Consider the following 18,138-nt stretch of genomic DNA (forward strand, 5'->3'; position numbering starts at 1 on the left):
TAATAATAGAATTTTTTTCCTTCTTTCCTTTTTTTTTTTAAAGACATACCCTTATAGGGATAAGGAATGAGAAAGGAAATAAGAGAAAACTAGACACAGATGACCATCTGTTATTGTCTTAATAGATTTGGAAAAAAAAGAACATAAACAAGCACAGGTGGCACAGCTCTGCGAAGACAGCTACATTAGACATGCCATGGAATTGTTGACCTGCATACCTAAGACTCTATTTTACATCCAAGTTTTTTATTTCTCTTCATTTATTATTTCTTTCTTTTCCTCACTGATTTTGATGTATAGCATAAAAATAAGAAACTTAGTCCTTTTACTTTTCAGTCTACCTTGCCATCAGTTTTGCCCTTTTCATTGCGAATCTAAGAAATTTCAGCTCTGGATGTATTCTGAAAACAAACTTGTTCCAAACCCAAGCTAAAAACAGGTTTGGTAGAGATGGTCATGAAGCATAGCAGTTGGTCTTCTGTACATTTCTGATCATTAAACTTAGATGGGTCCAGTACAATCCTACTGAGATTTTCAGGTCAACATCTTCAGCCTCTTCTAAACAAGTCTTGCAAACTTCTCCACTCTCCTCACTTTTCACTTCCTCTCCCATTTTGCTTAATGTCAGCGACAACCTGTGCTTAGAATTTGGGCTGCCTACAAGGCTAAAGTAATAGAATGCTTACCTAGCAAGCTAGCAAGTGCAAGGCCCTGAGCTCAAACCCCAGTGGCCACTAATATGCTTTCTTTGAACTCTTCCATCTCACCAGCATTTAAACAGTCTAAAATTCCTCCCATGTTAGAGACAATAAACTCCACTGACCTCACTCCTTCCCTCTCTCTCTATCTCTCTTTCTTTTCCTTCCTTCCTTCTTTACTTCCATCCTTCTTTTTTTTTTGGCAGTACTGGGATTTGAACTCAGAGCCTTGTTCTTTCTAGGCAAGCACTCTGCCACTTGAGCCATGCCTCCAACACTTTTTTGCCCTTTAAAAGGTAATTTTTCTACATAGTATCTTGTGTTTTTGCCTGAACTGTGATCCACCTACCTATGGCCTCCCAAGGAGCTGGGATCACAGAGATGTACCACGCCCAGCTTGTTTGTTGAGATGAGGTCTCCCTAACGTTTTGCCAGGGCTGGCCTTGAAAGACGATCTTCCTAATCTCTATCTCTGGAGTAGCTCAGTTTACAGGTATGAGCTACCACACCCTGTCTGGCATGGCTCCATTTTTTATGAGTACATTCTTATTTTCTGGGACCATGGAATGTTCAGCCTGTATTAGTCTTAGTTCTCAAGAGAAACAGAATCAATAGGAGATACATAAAAGAAGTTTGTTACAAGGAATTGGCTTACTCAGTAGTAAGGGCTGAGAAGCTCCAAGATGTGCCTTTGGCAAGCTGAAGACCCAGGAGAGCTGATGATGCAAGTCCCAGTCTGAGTCTGAAGACCAGAGAACCAGGAGGGTCAATGGTATCAGTTCCAATTGGAGCTCAATGACAAAGGCAGAAGAAGATTGATGTCTGACCCAAATACAGTCAGACAAAGAGAATTCTCTCTTACTAAGTTTTTTGTTCTATTTAGGCCTTCAATGGATTAGATGAAGCCCACCCATGTTGTTGAGGGCAATCTGTTTTACTCTGACTACTGATTCAAATGTTGAACTAATGTAGAAATACTCTCAGAGACACACTCCAAAAAATGTTTAAACAAATGTCTGGGCACACTGAGACCAGTTTCAAGTTAACACAGAAAAAATACCACCATACTGCCCCAGCCTTAGAATTAGCTCCATCTCCAAGGAGCTCTGTATTCTTTCAATGAAAAATGTATTTTGAAACAATGATCTGTTGCTCATTGCCACTGGAGTGCCATTGCTCCCAGACCTTCTCAGTGAATTCAGCATAAAAAACATACATTTATATTAACCCATAATGCACACAGCTGCATTTGTTTTCATCTCTAATTATCACTATATATATATGTGTGTGTGTATATATATATATTTATATATATATATATATATTTAAAACGTATTTCTTACTGCTACCTCTGACTCAAATCCTGCACCATAGGGTTTATTCTTTCCACTTTCACTTTTCTTATTTTTCTACAGAAGAAATCTGGCTCTCATTATCTGTAATATATTTACCTATTTTTTAAACTCTCTATATGCACATAGGCAGTACGGAATTCAAATTCATATCCATGTTAGAAACAATGTACTAACCAGAGTACAGCATTGGTGTAGAGTTTTCTGTCCTGAGCCTTATGCTCTCTAGTCAAAATGCTATTTTTCTGGAGTTATCTAGGTTAGTTCTTTACTCCACCCTCTTTTCAATGTGTTAATGTTATTCATTTGTAATGCAGTTGGTTTCATTTATTATGGGTTATCTTCCATTTGGAATTCCCCCATATCTTAGTTGTTTTACAAATGTACAAATAGTAAAATTCACTTTTTTTGGTGAATAGTTGAGTGGGTTTTTAAAAGCACATAGAATCATGTTTCTACCACCACAGTTTTCAAACAGCTTTTCAACTTGAAGTATCTCTCAATGCTGCCCTTTTGTAGTCACCTGCTCCCATACTCCCAACTCATAATAACCATTAATTTATCTTCTTTTGCATAGTTTCACCTTTTCCAAAATGTTATACATATGGAATCATAAAATGTGTAGCCTTTGAATCTGGTTCCTTCCACATTAACAAAATGTATTTAAAATTCATCCATGTTTCTGACTATATCGACAGTTTATTTCTTCTCATTGTTGAGTAGTATCTGTTGTACAAATGTGATATGGTTTGTTTATCCATTCCCCCACTGAAGGACATCAGAATTATTGCTGGTTTACGGTGAAAGCGTATAAAACTGCTATAAACATTTATATACCAACTTTTGTCGAATTATAAATTTTCATTTTTCATGGATAAATACCTAGGAGCTGTGTCTCTAGGTCGTATGGAAACTTTATTATAATTTTTGTAAAAACTGTGGAACTGTTCTGCACATTACCTATATGGTTGTGCATTCCACCTAGCAAAAGTGTTCCAGTTGCTCTGTACCCACACTGATACTTGGTGTCATCTCATTGTTGCTTAAGCCATTTTAATAGTTGTATAATAATATCTCATTTCAGTTTAATTTCCACTTTTTTCCTAATGATTTTGAGACTGTTCACATGCTGTTCAGATTCGTTTTGGTGAAATACATCATTAGATATTTTCCTCATTTTTAAAAGTGGTGAAGCTAGAGAGTACTTTATATGCTCTGGACACACAACATTTGTCCAAGAAATGTATTTAATTCTTCATTTTCACTGAGCCCTCAAAGTCTTTTTATGCTTTGAACATGTCTGCTTTCTTAAAACACTTTCCACTGTCCTTTTCCCTACTTCTGAATTATTTCCCAAAACTCTGGTCTCAGAATGTTAAATAAATATTTACTTCCAATTTGAAGAGGAAAATGAGGAGATGGATGAAAAACATAAGAAACATGCAAATGGAGGTTTTTGGATGAAACACACAAGTTTTGAAATAAAAGGAAAACACAACATAGAGGTATTAATGACAGTTTATACACTACAGAAGGAAGAAAAGTGAAGTTGAAGACATAGTAATACAATCTGCCCAAAATAAAGAATAGAGAGAAAAAGAAATAACAGTACTGTATTAGTGAAGTGTGGACAACATCAAGCTAATGTATCTATAATTGGGGTTCCAAAGAAAGTGAAGGTGGAGGGTATATTTGAAGACATATAGAAAAATGTTTTACAAAAATGATGAAAATTATAAATCCTCAGATTCAAGAAGCTTGATGAATCTCAAGAAGAATAAACATGAATAAAATCACATTGAAGAATATCAAGATCAAATCATAGATGATGCCAGAAAAGAGAAAAATCATAAAGATAAAAGTAAACCCTTTGAATTGTAAATTTATTATGATAAGTAAAGAAGTCAGACACTAAAGCCTATATATTTTATGGTCCCATTAATATGAAATTTGAGAAAAAGCTAAGGTGTAGTGACAAAATTTCAGTGATTGTCAGTGTTCATATCAAAAAAGAGGGTAAGGATTTGACTCAATTGGGCAAAAGAAACTTTATATAGCTGCCTACAATTTGTCAACATACATAATCATATTTTCTCCTTAAAATTGGTAAATTTTATTGGCTATAAAATATACCTCAATGGAGCTGATAGCCACCAAATGGTGCAAAAACACCACTTTTTTAAGCTTTTAGAGAACTTCAATGATATGAAACTCTGCTTGCAAAAAGGAAAACATTCAAATCAATCCCTACAAAAACAAGGGGATAATTGAACAGATTGAAAGACAATCACTCAAACCACATCTAAGATTTCATTTTAAAATCTGCAATTGGGCTTTGAAAGATATTTGTAGATAGAATCTTTGATGAAACTCAAAATCTTGAATAAATTTGCATGGAATGAAACTGAGAAGTCAGAAAGTTTTATAGCAACTGAGTTGTACAATTTTAAGGTGTCATAAATAGAGAAAACTTTTTGATAAGTTTGTCTTATAGAGAATATTTGCTAAAGAAGTTTTTTACTCTGAAAGGAGGAAAGGTTGGTAGCTATGAAAAGTTTTGAAATGAAATACTAATTTCAGAATTTTAAAGAGTAGAAGTGAAAATACTGTGTATTTAACAGATATTACTCTGCCTTTACTAGGTAGTGCCATACTGTAGAGACTATTTCTCAACCAAAAATATTACTGTCTCTTGAGAAGAAAAAAATGTCAACAATTACAAATTTTGTAAAAATAAAATTCAGTTTTGAAGAAGTTTTCAGGAAATTTCATGAAAAAATCTAAAATGCTTAGACCCTATTTAACCAAAAACCACATTCTTCATTAACTATCACTGATATTCCATAAGTGTGAGATATAGCCACAAAACTGATTAACATATGTGAATATCTATCAAAAAGCATAATTTTGCTTGTGTTATTTTCTAATTTTCAGATAAATAATATAAAGAAGTTTTACATGTTTTGGCCTACATGATTTGTGAAATTTTATTTTATTTTTTTATAGTACTAGGGTTTGAACTCAGGACCTTGCACTTGCCAGGCAGATGCTCTACCACTTGAGCCACACTTGCAGCCCTTTTTACTTCAGGTATTTTTTTTAGTAAGGTCTTGCATTTTTCCCTGGGCTGACTTGGACCATGATCCTCCTGTTTATGCTTCCAGAATATGAGGCACATGCCATCAGGCCCAGCTGTTGTCTGAGATGGGTGGGATCTTGCGAACCTTTTTTGCCTGGGCTGATCTCCAGCTTCAGTTTTCCTGATCTCCACCTCCTGAGTAGCTAGAATTATAGTGTGAGCCTCCATGCCTGCCACTCAAAATAAATTTTGAATTACACTATTTCATTGGTCCACAAATAAAAATAATGTTGACAAATAAATATTTCTATAACATGTTTTTTTCTTTTTTATTTATTCAAATTTATTATTATTTTATTATTATTGTGCTAGGAGTACATTGTTACATTTACAAAGTTCTTACAATATATCAAACATATCATAGTCCCCTCCATCATACTCCTTTACTCCATATTCCAGGAATAGTTTGAATAGGTATCATTTTGTATTAGCCCCATTTACCTCAAAATTGCCCCAATTTGAATGAAAAATTAACTGCTCATACCAATTTTAGTGCATCATTACTTTTGTATCTACACACTGTTTTGGATCCTGATAAAAGTCTCCATTTAGCTTTTAAATATATTTCTTAAAAGAAGTATCAAGGAACTGTAGAGAATCCCTCATAAACTCTAGATGTTGACAGAAGACAGAAACTGGTATAGGTTAGCACCATCTCTTTTTCCTTTGAAAACATTGCATGCAATGATGAAATGGTAAGAAGATTTAAAAAAAAACACAATTGAGAAGAAGTGGCACTGAGGTTTTCAAAATGATAATGGAGAGGGGAGGTTATAACTATCAAACTGATAAGGGATTTTGATTGGGAAAACTTTTGATCATTGGTTTGTTTCTAACAGAGACATTCACATCAACAACTACTTATTTTTTCCAAATTGTCCATTACCAAGAACAATATGGTTTTTCCTAAATCTCACTCACTACACAGTACCTGCAAGGTGCCCACTCTTGGCTCCTGTTTGATCGAGTGAAATTCCACCCATGGTTCTCAGCTCTGGCTTTGGACTGTCTGCATTCCACTACCTACTTTAAGCCTTTATTGTAGATTCATTCTTTGCTTTACCCTTGCCAGATAAAACAAAAATGTAGAATGATGAAGGGTGCATAGTCCTTTAAAAAAAAAGTGTTGAAAAGTGGGAAGATTTACATGGTGGGAAAAACGAATAAGGATAAAGGATATGACTGAAGAGGGAGTGTGCACATCCAGTTATAATGGAAAACTTCTCTCTTTTGCCAGTTTTATTGCCATAAGAGAAAAACCCAGTGGTGGCTAGTTGGTAATATTTTACTTTATGAATAGCAGCTCCTGAGAACTCTAGTAGTAAACCTTGGTTCATTTCTCTTATGTGCTAATGGTGTTATTATTCCCAGGCCAATAGATATGATTTTCTTGCACATCTGTTTCTCAAAGGAAAGAAACAATCCTTATATATCATATGAAAATGTAACTAATAAATCATAGGGTTTGATTTGGCCATATATTGCACAGTCTATGTTATACCTACTTCCATTTTAATTATGCTCCTTTATGAATAGAGATAGTGGTCTACAAATGCATTATTAATGTAGAATAGTTTCTCCATTTTTATAGACTTTGCCAGAGGCCATATTGAATTTAATGTTTTGGGTTATTTCTATGTCAGTAACTCACAAATTTGGATTAAAGTCAAACTTCTACTATTTAATCTTAACTTAGAAGAAGAATTTTTTTTATTCATATGTTCATACAATGTTTGGGTCATTTCTTCCCCCTGCCCCCACCCTCTCCCTTACCACCCACACAGCCCCCTCCCTCTCTCCCCTAACCCCTCGCTACCAGACAGAAACTATTTTGCCCTTATCTCTAATTTTGTTGAAGAGAGAGTATAAGCAGTAATAGGAAGGACCAAGGGTTTTTGCTAGTTGAGATAAGGATAGCTATACAGGGAGTTGACTCACATTGCTTTCCTGTACATGTGTGTTACCTTCTAAGTTAATTCTTCTTGAACTAACCTTTTCTCTAGTTCCTGGTCCCCTTTTCCTATTGACCTCAGTTGCTTTAAAGTATCTGCTTTAGTTTCTCTGTGTTGAGGGCAACAAATGCTATCTAGTTTTTTAGGTGTCTTACCTATTCTCATACCTTCCTTGTGTGCTCTCGCTTTATGGTGTGATCAAAGTCCAATCCCCTTGTTGTGTTTGCCCTTGATCTAATGTCCACATATGAGGGAGAACATATGATTTTTGGTCTTTTGGGCCAGGCTAACCTCACTCAGAATGATGTTCTCTAGTTCCATCCAGCTACCTACGAATGATAACATTTCATTCTTAGAAGAAGAATATTTTAAACAAATTAAATTTTCTCCAAGAAGGTGTCAGCTATTTAAAATCCTTCCTGCTTGCTCAGATATCTACATAGAGGAAAAATTTAAAGGATCATTGTCAGTCATTCTTCTTAAAGATTGTTTGTAACAATTTATACCTTTGTGCTTATCATCTTGTGGAGTAAATATGTGTTTTGGCTATATGGCTAAGAGCTCTAACTTGAAGGAAAATGTACAGTACTTGAAAATAAAAGGCCATATCATTTAAAAGTAAGTGTTTGTTGCACTAACTTTGTGAATACCATGGGCTAACATAATGTTTAATAATGACATTTGCTGAAACTCATTACAACTGTATTTATTTAATAATGGAATATAAAATTTCTGACTTGACTAAGATGGCAATGACATAGTGATCTAGAGAAATAAGTGACTAGGAATGGACAATTCAGGTTGAGCTTTCAAAGTTGACAGATGTGGAGGGCGCTACAGAATAAACCATGATACATCTCCACTGCTTACTTCCTAAACCTATTTCAGTATCTTCTTATTTTGATACCATTACTTCCTTTTAGTTCAGATATCATTTCCTACCTTTTGCCATGATATGAAATCAATTTTCCTGACACCACCTTCACTGCTTTCCAATCCATCATCCATTATCTCTCTATAGAGATCTTTAAAACACACCCTATAAACCTCTTCTGCTTACAATGGCCTCGTATCATCTGCAGGTTGAAGTCCAAGATCATTGGCATGGCATTCAAGACTGTGTGTTAATTAGCCCTTGCCTACTGCAATGGTCTCCTCCATTATGCTCCAGAGTCTTCCTGTGTTCCAGTTGTACTTAACAGTTGACAGTCACAAATAACCTCAGAGGTGCTGATCGCTATACATCTGTATATACTGTCTTTTTTTTTTCAGGGAGATCCCAGCATCACCATCTCCTTCTATTATACCTTGACGAACTTTTGCTTCTCTTTCAAATACTTGATCCAGTGTCATGCTTTATCATAAGTTTTCCCTTTCTTTGTCATCACCATAAATAAATGCTCTATGTGTTTCCTTTCAAGGAGCACATACACCTTTTACACACAGAATTGTCATTGTTAATTAATAGAACTGTCCCAATTAGACTGTACACAGAATTAACTTTCAAAAAAATTTGTGAATTCATCAACAGGGTTGTTACTGTTTGGTTTAAATAAAAAGCCTGGGATTCTCAGACTTTGGTTGGAATAGTAAAGTAATACTGATTATCAATGGCAGAAGGTTCTGTTGGCATGAGGAATGGACAGTTAGACCAACTCTTCTGAAATATGACATTCAGTCCTTTATGAAGAAAGGCTAATCATAAAATATTACAGTCCACCCCCTATTTTTAAAAGGCAGAAATAAAATCCCAGTAAGTCTTGCAAAATGATAATGATGGCCAGAGGGAGGACTGAGTCCAAAAGCCACCTGCCATCATACTCTGCAATCCTATATTCATCTATCTGCCTTTTGCACTCAAGCAAGATTCTTTGCTTTTTTATTTTTTTGAAGTAAGCAACCCTTTGCATGCCAAGTTCCCATTCAATTGGTCAGGCTGCAGAAATTGTTGTAACCTGGTGAGTTACATCAACACCTAGGGAGATTCTCCTGCTTTTATTTGGGACTACTCAACACTTCACATACACACAAAATCACTTAGGGGCTAAAGGAAGGCTTTTGACTCTTCTCTTTCATATTTATCCCACTGGCATGTTCTCATTAAATGACCTTACATTTTCCTCAGTATGACATGTGGATGGATTCCAACTTCAGCCAGTGTATATATTAAAGTTTTAAATCAATTATTGTTCTAGTACACACCCTGAGGTTGAGAAAGAAAGAACATCCAGGACTAACAAACCTGATTGTTCTGGCAAAGTTGCCATCCAATTCATGCTGGCATTGCTGAGGTTTTCCTTTTTCTTTAATAGTCCAACTTCATTTAAAGATGTTAATGGTTCAAGTAGCATTTTTAACATTACTATTTCAATCATTCTGTCCAGAAGACTTCTATATCCAGGTCTCTTGAGGATTTCCCAAGAGGCAGGAGACCTAGAGTTTGCTTACTTAGTTATAGAGACAGCTGTCAGTCTGTTAGTGAATGCATTAGACCATGAATTGCTCTTCACTTTATTACCTTCTAAGCAGGAGAGAGATTCTGGCTTAGGAATGAGTACTTCATAACTTGGCATTCTTAGATTTAAAAAAAAAAGACAATCAGAGCATGTAAGAAACCAAATTACAACTGTATAACATGGAGATTTTAACTTAACAACTGCTCTGAGTTGGACCTATATGAGTATTCTGATTACTACTGCTCTAAATTAAATTCCTGTAAAGTATGATGGATGTTTTTTCTAGGCAAGTACTGGAAGTCGGTAAGGATGGTGGCTGTGCCAAGGGGGTGTGCTTTGCCTGGTGCTCAGTTACAAGAGGAGACAGAGACCGTTTCCGCTCTAGCCTCCCTGACAGTGGATGTGGAACAGCCCTTTGCTCAGGATGACAGCAGGTATGAATTCAGTGTGGGGAATCATGGCGGTCAGGAATATCCAGACTCATCTCTGGCATTCATGAACCTTCCTACTGGTTTTTCTCCACCTGTGTCCTCCACCTGTTGATGCTATAGCAAGTACATGCTTTAGCCTATGGGGAATTAAATTATTTCATTCTTCCTCAGAAGACAACAGACCTGGAACATGTGGGTTGTGAGTCACAGAGAAATAGAAGGGATGAGATACACGTTGAGAAAAATCACTCCTTGTTGGGTAATTTAGTGCAGATCATTATAGAAAGAGCTGCTTATGGACTTACCTTCTTTCCCAAGTTATATCTGTTTTTCCAGATGTTCTTTTTCTTCTTCTCATCATTTTGAAATTCCTAATTTCAAAACAAAGGGAAAAGAGGAGAGTAGAAGCTAGATATAATGCTGGTCAACAGCCAAATGCATACACACTCCTGTGATTGTTCTTGAGGGCCAACCACTGGATAATGATGGAAGTTGCTGCAAAGGAGATAAACGTGTGTAATGGACTATGTGGAATTGAGTCTGATTTCATTTTACGTTATAGAAGGATTTAATCTCACACTGTTTTCATATGAATATAGCTTCCTGGGAAAACAATAAGGCTACCCTAAGATGGAATTTGCTGGGTTTTTCTTAGGAAGTTTTTGTCGGTTTGCACATTATTATCCCCTTGTATGGACAATCGTACTTTCAGGATGTCTTTAAAATCTACTATGACCAAAACCAACACAAATAGGCATTAACATTGGTGCTTTCTATTGCTAACTTCAAGGTCACATTTCCTTTAGGGAAAAGTGAATCAGGTGAGGTTCTGCTAAAGCTCTGTCAGCTTGCAGTCTTAAATTGCTTCTGAGAAGGAAATCATATTCCCTCCGTCAATAACATGACCATTAATTACACAGATCCTGCTACTAGTACATAGGTTGGCAAGTTTCCCAAGAATGCACAAATTTGAACAGGTCTAGCTTTTCTTGCTTTTACTGGATGCTCAGAGTTTAATGGATTTAACATCTTGTTTTGGCCAAGTGCAATAGATAAACTGAATGAGAGATTTCATTTTTACGCAATTTTTTTCTCTTACTACAATCACTTGCATATTATTGAATTAGAAAGCATTTTCTTAGATTTCTGGAGCATAATGGGAAACTAACTTTACGTCTTTGATAATACGAACTAACCCCCTGCTGTTCCTAGCTAAGAACTGAACCAAGTTCATAATCCAAAGGTGTTGCAATTATTCCCAAGGCCAAAAACAGTTAGTTGTCTGTCATCTGAGGGCCATAAAACCGAGGAAACTAACATCTGTTAGCGTTGGATATAAAAGGAGCATAGCTATTCTTTAGAAATTCATTTCATATAGAAAAATGAGGCTGAATTCCAACCTGAGTGAAACGAATTACAGAGCTTAGAGTAATTGACAATAATAAGTGATGTTATGAGCCCCTAGTAATATAAAAATCTCAGCATTTTGGCAAGAATTGGCACTATAAGCTTGCTTGTTTATCCTCAGGTAAATAGTGTGCTTGGCTCCTGGTAATCTTTAGGAATTAACCCCAGCTTCAGTCCACAGTGATTTTTAAGATTCATTGGATTGCAAAAAGAGAATGTGAATGGTAATGTCCTAATGTGCAAGAAAGTAGAGTTGAAGCTTGTAGCCTGGCATCATATTATTTAGCAGTTTTAGACCGATTATAGTTATTGTGATTGATTTTTCTTGTAGGAAGAAAAATGGTTTTGCTTGAAAGTTTTTTTTATATCTTTGAACTCCTTTTTTCAACAGAGGAAAAGAAAAATTCTTCTAGAACTGGCTCTTCCATTTCAGTTGAACCATGCATAAATTTCATGAGAGAGAGAGAGAGAGAGAAAGAGAGAGAGAGAGAGAGAGACAGAGAGACCTTGAAAGTCACAAAGCACTTATCTTTCCAGAGGAACGCTATCAGAATATTCCCATAATCATAGAATACGATGACTTTCAAAGTAAGAGAAAGAGGTGGAAATGTGCCTGGGCCTTTGTTAAGGGTGCAATGTTGTAAGCACACAGGAAATTGAAAAATTAGAAAAAATCAGAAAGCAAAATGGATGGAAAAGAGTGAAGGCAAGATTCTTTTTATAGGAAATTCTTGCCAGTTATTTTGGAGGATATATTGGTGTTTGGAGTGAGATGACTCATTTCATACTAAGATTTTGGGTAAAGCAGCTCTTTTCCTGGCCAACTCATATCTGACTCATTTACCACTAGTGAATAAGGGATAAAATGCTCCTGGCTAAGAACCATTATAAGTATTTTCTGTTCATTTTTCTTGGATTGGGGGGGCGGTGACAACACAGTACAAATAACCATTTCATTTTTATAACTATATTGATGAACCTTGAAGAATAAATTATTAGGAAAATGTGGAAACATGAGGATTCATTTTGGGGATAGTTAGCTGACATAAAATTTTCAAATATAATTTACAGGTGGCAAAGGACTTGGGTGGGAAGAAAGTGATTGAAAAGAAAGAAAGAGAAAGGAAGGAAGGAAGGAAGGAAGGAGAGAAGGAAGGAAAGAAAGAAGGAAGGAAGGAAAGCCAGAAGGAAGGAAGGAAGGAAGAGTTGGCCCAAGTTATATATTCAAAGATGATTAAGTGAGCCTGGTCATATATATCCTATTGTTTAGTGAATGTGACCATATATATCATATTTTTAGAAGCAACATTTGTAGTCTGTGTTTCCTAGACAGGTTTCAAAGTGCTTCTGTTTTGCGAAGGTTAATACACCACTTAGATTTCCTCTTGGATACCAGTTCAGGATCTGTTGATGATCAGGAAAAGTTCTCTATTGAGGGGGTAGAGGGGAGAAGAGGGGGTGGAGTGGGTGGTAAGGGAGGGGGTGCGGGCAGGGGGGAGAAATGACCCAAGCATTGTATGCACATATGAATAATAAAACAAACAAAAAGAAAAGTTCTCTCTGGCAATAAGGACTGCAGGCTGATCAATTATTAAGTTATTAGCACTACATCTACACCCTAGAATTTCTGACTGGGTCTTTTTTTAAACTGAAAACCAAAAACTAAAAGTTAGATTTTCAAATCTAAGTTCGAGGTATTGATTATAGTGAAAATCATGTTAGATTTTCTTAATACCATCTGGTATGATTGCCTTATTTAATTTTCTACTTTCAGAAAATTCTCTTGTGAAAGAGATAGTTTCAAGTCATTATAATACAGAAGCATGAGAAAATGCTATCTTTTTTAGTAGCTATCTTGTGTGTGAATATAAAGTATAATAAGTTGAAAAATGCCAAGTATTACCTGCCTTTGCTTTGAATGGCTTATCAATAGCTCCGAGGACATTGATAACTCTTTTTTCCCGATCCTTATGATTACACAGAAATATAGGCCATTATTAAATGCATAGTCTTGTCTTACGTAGGAACAAGACTTTGCTCAAATATCCCATTCATTGGAATTGTGTCTCTACAGCTTCTGGAAGTTAATATTGCACAAATTATGCAGGTTTCTAGTTTTTGTCTGTGATACCATTATTTTGAGCACTGGTCCATCTAAGCAGGTAAACATGCCAAGATAAATTTTATTTTTAATTTTCTCCCAGTGTCAACACAAAGCTTTAGTTGAAAAGTGGGCTGAAATTGGAAAACTTTTAGTTAAAAAGAAGAATCTGTATTCTCATACTCTCTTTCCACCTCTTCTTGGGACCATTATTTTACTTATTTTCAGTTCCTAATATGGTCTTGAGGCACTTGTGATGTCTGACAGTATATTAGGGAATAAATTCAATGCCCTGTTATGTATTATACGGTTCAGTTTTATGCTCTTTATGAGCATCTTTTAATTTGAAAAAGAAAATAAAATTAAATAGAACCATAAGGAAAACAAGATGCATGATGAGTTTCACTCCCATCTCATCTTTTCCTCTACTCTTTCACTCCTGCCTTGTTGCCCCCAGAGGAAGACTTGAGCTTGGCTCCAGAGTCAGCTTGCCCATGCTTTGCGGACTTAATTGTGTGCTCAAGGGCAAGGTACTCAGTCTTTATGAATTTTAATTTCCTTGTTTTTAAAGTAAGAGGGAACCAGGTGCCAGTGGCTCATGCTGTAATCCTTGGTACTAAGGAGGCAGAGATCAGGAAGCTTGCCCAGGCAAATAGTTTGGGAGACCCTATCTCAAAAAATACCCATCACAAAAGAGGGTAAGTGGAGTGGCTCAAGGTGTGGGTCCTGAGTTCAAACCCATGCAAAAAAAAAAAAAAAACCAGGGAAATTCTACAGGGCTATGAGGATGAAATGAGACAGTCTATCATAGGAACTTTATACCTGACACATGGAAGTACTCAAAAATAGTTGGGCTTTATTATTATTTCTATCATTTTTATTGTTCCATAATTTATTCTATTTTTCTTTCACTAATGTGTTATTCAGGATCCAGTGATCTATCATATGAGAATGTAGAAATAGTACCTGAACATGGATATATTTAACTATTCTTGGTTAAGTCAATGATACGGTCATTAAAAAAAAGAGGTCAACAAATAATCATTGAGTAATTAATTGATGTGATCACTTAATCTGGGGTTAGCTGAAAAAAACTTCTTTTTTGGGATTACTGGAGTTTGAACTGAGAGACTCATGCTTGCTAGGCACTTGAGCCATACCCTATCCTTTTTTTGCTTTAGTTACTTTCGGTGATAGGACTTTTGGTTTTACCTGTGGCCTGCCTTGGACCACACACAATCCTCCTACCTAAAGCCTCCTATGTAGCTAAGATTATAAGCATGTGCCATGATACTGAGCTTATGTGTTGAGATAAGGTCTGACAAACTTTTTACCTGTTGGCCTTGACCTATGGTCCTCCCAATCTCTGATTCCTGAGTAGCTGAGGTTACAGATGTGAACCACTATACCAAGCTCTAACTCAAAAACTTTTATAATATCCAATACATTGTACTTTTGTATATCACTGAATATTTAATGAACAAATAAATGAAGCCAACAATGGACAAAATATTATTAAAACAGTGACAACATTTTATAATGGTACCTCAGCTCTACTTGTTTCTCTCCAATAATTATGAATTCTGAGGAAATAAGTGTTATTTTTTATGATTTTTCAAAATGAGTAATTTACATTTTTTTCATAGTGCAAATTGACAATATCCATTTTCAGAATATGCTGGTTAACGAAAATTCATAATTATTTGTGTCACAAAGATGGTTTGGCTAAGGAAACATATTAAGGGGTGGGGGAATTATACCAAGTATCTGTTTGAATGGTGAAAGGAATTATATGTAAGGGCAGAGAAAAATAATGAAAGTGATGGTGGTAAATTACAGAATTATTCTCCAATGAGGAGGAAGAACATGTGAGAAAGTTAAGTTCATTGACTCTTTAAACACTTGATTATTTCTATTTGCTAAGCAAAGTGCTGGGAGCCAAGGTTACAAAGTTGCCTTGCAATGTTCAAAATATTTAAGTACTTGGGAACTGTGTGGGTTTCTTCTGCTGCTGTAAAAATTACTAAGAATGTAATGACATAAAACAACAAAGAGGTTCTCTAGGTTAGAAGTCTGATATAGGTCTCTCTGGCTAAATGCAAGGTGTTGGCAGGCTGTGTTCCTTTCTGGAGGCTCTAGGAAAGAATCTGTTCCCTTGCTTTTTCCAGCTTCTAGAGGTTGCCTGCATTCCTTGGCTTGTGGCCCCTTCCTCCATCTTCAAAGCCAGCAAATTCACATCTCACTGACATTCCTTCAGTCATCACATCTTTTCTGACTGCATCCAAAAGAGTATTCCTGCTCTTAAGAGCTTACATGACTAAATTGGATTCACCAAGATAATTTCCCCACTGCAAGATCTATAACCTTAAACATAGTTACAAAGTCATTGCCATTCATTGACAGAGCCATCAGTGTTGGCTGTGAAGTTGGCTTGCTGTGGTAGTTTACATCTTTCATTTAGCTGAACTGTTGTACTAAAATTATGTTTGGTGAATTTATTTTATAGTTAGCTCTGATCTCCCTGTTTGAAAGTAGACTTAAATTCAAAGATGTAAAGATGGTGTCTTTCCTTCCTTCATCCTTTTTCACAACTGTGTTTTTGTTAACCAAGGTAGACTGGGCCTGTGTCTATGGATGACTGAAGTGAGAAACTGTCACCACTTCTCACTGTTCCCCTCCAAACATCCATTAAAGGTCAACTTTCATTAACTCACTTTCTAAGCATTTCTAAAAAAAAAAAAAAATGCAAACACAAAATAATTACCTAGGGATAAAGATAATAGTTGCTGGGCATGGGGTGCATATCTGTAATTCCAGCATTTGGGAGGCAAAGGCAGGAAGATTGCAAGTTCTAGACCAGCCTAGGCTACAGAGTGAGACCCTGTTTAAAATAAGTAAGTAAATAAATAAATACCACCTGTACTGAGAAGTACTGATAACAGACAGAACATACTATAAGTTGTGACAATGGAAGGTACAAGCAATATAATTATTTTGTCATTCTTTAACACTGTACAGTTATGGAGCATGTTCTCTTACATTGACGCGTTTGGTTCCCACATCCCTGAATGTAAGTCAGGGATTAATATTTGTATTCTGAAGAAAAATTTGAGGCTCAAAGTAGACTGTTAGAAAATGGCAGAGCTGGGACTCAAACACAGGACATCTATCTTGAATCCAAGATTTTTTTGGCTTTCTGTGTATTAACACATTTATGCTTCAGGACACGGAAAAGTGGGCCAGTTGTGTGTATGCGAATTCAATAAAAGGTAGACAGCAGTAAATGGACTGATTTGTAAAAGAAGTTAATAGTAACTGACTTTAAAGGGAGAACAGGGACAAGGCACAACTGATAGAAAGTTTTATATTCTACTTATAAGACTCCAGGTTTCAACAGAAGCATCTCAGTTTTTTTGCCAGTGGGTGGGTTGCTGTATAAATGTGCTGGTCAACTTTGCAAAGCTTACATTGGAGGGCTGGGGAGTGGCTCAAGTGGTAGGGCACCTGCCCAGCAAAGTCTGCACTGGACCTGTGGAGAATTCACAGGTGTTCCACTGAAAGGAGTTAGATACCCCTCACATAGGAGACTCCTGGGCATTTCCCATGCACCATTGTCTCTGAAATTCTGGACACTCTGTCTTGGATGTGGGGAAAAGAGCATCCCTCTGTGACTTCGGGTCAGAAGTAAGATAATTAAGTCTCTATTAGAAGAGTCAGTTGGATTATTCTACAACTTTTTATCCTCACAGTCGCGGGTGTAAAATTTTGTATATTTGTTTGGAAATTCACCATTTTAAAATTTAAGTTGTTTCTTCAAATGCTGAGCAGTCATCATAGAAAAGATTTTCACTAAGTATGACTCATTTTGATAGTTTCCATCTTATATACCAGTGTAAACATTTTCTCACAACCTTGTATCCTGAATATTTTTGGACAGGCTAGAAATTTTTTTTAGTATTCCTCATAGAATCTTTTAGAACTTTGATTTTTGTTGACGTTAAATAATGACTACCTAGTGTTCCTCATTCTTTGGAGTTTTTTTAAAGATATGTTAAAATTTTTATTACCATCCCATGGATAATATATTTCTTTCAGTGTTTGAAATTTATGATAAAACTGCTGAGCTACAAGTCAACTACTTTATTTAAAGATGCCCTGAAATCCTGACTCTTTTTCCTTCTACATCTGTAAAATAGCATGGCTCACTAGTTCATTTGTCTTCATAAGCATCTGTTCTTTAAACACAGCATTTTTTTCTAATATGAAATTGATCCATTACACAATATTGGCAAGTAGATAAATAATATCAAAGAGAAAATGAAAACCACCTACCTATTAGTCCATCACCTAGAAATAACCATCATGCATTTATTGTGTTTCTTTCTGATAGCATAGACATAACACTGTATATGTGTGCTATTTGTTATGATTTTATGTGTATGGGAGAGGACAAAGGGATGACTACGAAGTGTTAAATAACTAATATCTCATAGTGTTTGTTGTTTACATAGTGTCCTCCATTTTTTTCTTTTTTTTAAGCCCTCCCTAATTCTATAAAGAACATGTTTTTCCTCAGGGTTTCTACCTGAAACCAAAGCTTCA

The 18,138-nt window shown here is 35.9% G+C and overlaps 1 protein-coding gene across 29 annotated transcripts in view; it reads left to right on the top strand.

The window, feature by feature from the left end:
* Positions 1 to 18,138, top strand: part of Hdac9 (histone deacetylase 9) — an 844,179-nt gene that overhangs the window by 818,888 nt on the left and 7,153 nt on the right. For all 29 annotated transcript variants that reach the window (XM_074065098.1, XM_074065099.1, XM_074065100.1 and 26 more), the window contains one exon: positions 9,884 to 10,031. In XM_074065098.1, coding sequence (XP_073921199.1) covers positions 9,884 to 10,031 — 148 coding nt within the window. The remainder of the gene's footprint in view (positions 1 to 9,883; positions 10,032 to 18,138) is intronic.

This window comes from Castor canadensis, chromosome 2, assembly GCF_047511655.1.
Source record: "Castor canadensis chromosome 2, mCasCan1.hap1v2, whole genome shotgun sequence".
Classification (NCBI taxonomy): domain Eukaryota; kingdom Metazoa; phylum Chordata; class Mammalia; order Rodentia; family Castoridae; genus Castor; species Castor canadensis.